The sequence below is a fragment of the Gossypium hirsutum genome, chromosome A13, assembly GCF_007990345.1.
Source record: "Gossypium hirsutum isolate 1008001.06 chromosome A13, Gossypium_hirsutum_v2.1, whole genome shotgun sequence".
NCBI classification, from domain to species: domain Eukaryota; kingdom Viridiplantae; phylum Streptophyta; class Magnoliopsida; order Malvales; family Malvaceae; genus Gossypium; species Gossypium hirsutum.
The window spans coordinates 94,437,115-94,439,493 of NC_053436.1; the positions used below are offsets into that span (position 1 = coordinate 94,437,115).

At 31.2% G+C, this 2,379-nt stretch overlaps 1 protein-coding gene across 4 annotated transcripts; it reads right to left on the reverse strand.

The window, feature by feature from the left end:
* Positions 1-517: 517 nt before the first annotated feature.
* On the reverse strand, positions 518-1,949 carry LOC121212484 (uncharacterized). 4 transcript variants are annotated; one of them, XM_041085306.1, is made up of 3 exons: positions 1,606-1,949; positions 1,400-1,463; positions 518-1,266 (listed from the first exon to the last, which is right to left on the reverse strand). In XM_041085306.1, exon 3 carries the CDS (start codon positions 1,254-1,256, stop codon positions 741-743), a length of 516 nt encoding a protein of 171 aa, XP_040941240.1. In that variant the 5' UTR covers positions 1,257-1,266; positions 1,400-1,463; positions 1,606-1,949; the 3' UTR covers positions 518-740. The 4 variants fall into 4 exon arrangements, with proteins under 4 accessions (XP_040941240.1, XP_040941238.1, XP_040941239.1 ...); XM_041085304.1 differs by having other exon boundaries at positions 518-1,281; XM_041085305.1 differs by having other exon boundaries at positions 518-1,309.
* Between the last annotated feature and the right edge of the window lie 430 nt (positions 1,950-2,379).

A 2,379-nucleotide genomic window follows, 5' to 3' on the forward strand; every position in this document is an offset into this window, starting at 1 on the left:
GTGACATCTTCTATGTTCACTGTGGCATATCAATAATATCTAGAGTCGATTTTGACAATAAATCTCATGATTAGCATAAATTTTAACGTACGAGATTCACACTTCATTTTTGAAAACATATGTGACAAAAATGCATGTTAAGTTCATCGACTGTGTCGTTTTAAAAGCTTAGAATGAAAGTGACAGAAAGTAATTTGAAGGAATAAACGAAACCCTTATTCATTGAATGAGTTTGCTGTATTTATTTTGCTAACAGGAAAGCCTAAAACTGACAAATTCAGAAAACATCATCAATTAGGCCATGGTCCCAATTTTGGAACTTATGGCAAAGACATGTCCAATCTTTTGTTTGATATGCACATATTACGACACTTGTTTGAAATTGATTGACAAGGTGGTTCAAGTTTCTGGCTCATGTGACAGCTTCATTACATTAACTCTCAACACTGCAACATTAATTGTAAAATTAGGCTATGGGTTACATATGGTTTGGATTCAAGACATTCACAGCTGTGTATAATAAACACGATCAATATGATACGCACTTTTATTAATACACGTACGTGTACATGGATTACCATTATATATCTTCAACTCTTAACTAATATGGCAATCATCATTGATTGATTCAATTATTTAAAAACGTAAAAGTGAATCTATATACTGAAATAAACTAGCATGAAAACTGAAAGAGGAAACTCTTTCAATTATCATTTATGAATGATCACCATGTGATAACATTATTCAAGGAAACCTGTTTTTGTTAAAACAGCGTTTCTCACTTTCTTCAAATCCCTCCCTTTTAGTTTTCTACCAACACCTTCAAAAACTGAGAATGACGAAATCTGATTCCTTGCAAGCCTCCTTGCAAGAATTTCATGTGGTGGAAGCATGGAATTGTATTCATCATCATCGTCATCATCGTCATCATCATCATGCCATGAACCATTCCTCATCTTTGTAGAAACCTTTGACCAATCAGGGATGTTTTCTGGGGCTGATTGCTGCTTAACATCATTAGCCTCATGACTGTAACTAGAACAACAACTGCCAATGTTACTGCTGTTATTAATTGCAGACAAAGTTCTTGGGATCATTCTTGCAGCACTTGGAACATGTCCTCTATCAGGAATGGAAGATTCACTGGAATGTCCAACCCTGTAAGTTGAATCCTTACTTTCCTTAAGAACTGCCCAAACATCTTCTTCCTCAAAATCCCCATCTCTCAAGGATGGAAAACTATATCTATCTTCCATTCCCAAATTTCTACAAAAACACCATCTGCTCCACTTTAACATCCAAAATTTCCCTACTTTGAATAAAATTTTACACAAATAGATAAAAGGGTACTTCGACAAAACACCAAAGCATAAAAAAATAAAACAAAAGATTTATCTACCTTTTCTTGGATTAAGAACCTTCCAAAAGGCAAAACTTTCCCACAGATTCTGAAGAGGTTATATCTGCATCATGACAAAGAAAAAATAAGTTAAAACATTCATTTCTTAACTTTTTTTTCAACAAAATCATGCAAAAAAGGAAGCTGATTTCTTCATCAGAATCAAAGTAGCTTCTGAATTCAGTTTTTTTCTTAAAGAATCTTACCTATAGAAAATTTGATACAAAAGCTTCAGAGATGGCAGGTTTTGCAAAGGGACTGAAATGGGATACAAAGGAAAGCCAAAAGGCAGTGAAAACAAAGAACTAACGAAAAGGACACAACTTATATTATATTCTCCTTCACAAATGTACCTCCTTCTCTGTGCCTACTTCCTCAATACTCACTTTGACAGAAAATTAAAGAAAATTAATGGAAACAGAGTGTTGATCTGTTTTGGTGCATTTTGCTGACTTTCCTATACTCTTACATGGCCAGATTCTTGCAGGGTGAATCATATATATACATATATTATATATTCGTCTATGTTATCTTTGTATAAAATGTTTTCTTAGTCTGCATGGTGGATATTAAAATTTGAATTAAAATATCAAAACTATTTATTCTATATTTAAATATGTCTCGGTGTGTGGAAGAAAATATTTTTATATAAATAAAAATATATTTTTTAAATTTATTCAACAATAATTATAGGTAGAGTGATAAAAAGCTTCTATATAAACTTTACTAAACATGTCCTCCATTTTTGAATTTATGGGTTTTAGATTTATTTTTATATTTAAAGATTATATAAAAGTATGAAAAGAAAAAAATATTATCATAATAATATTAGGTGTCATTAAAAAAAAGGTATATTAGTCTTTTCCCAACTGCATTCATACTCGGTTAGTCTATGACATTAATGTAATCAGGATTTTATGATAAGTATAGATAAAAAAAGTTTTCAACATCAACTTGTAAATATAAAAAAAAATATATTC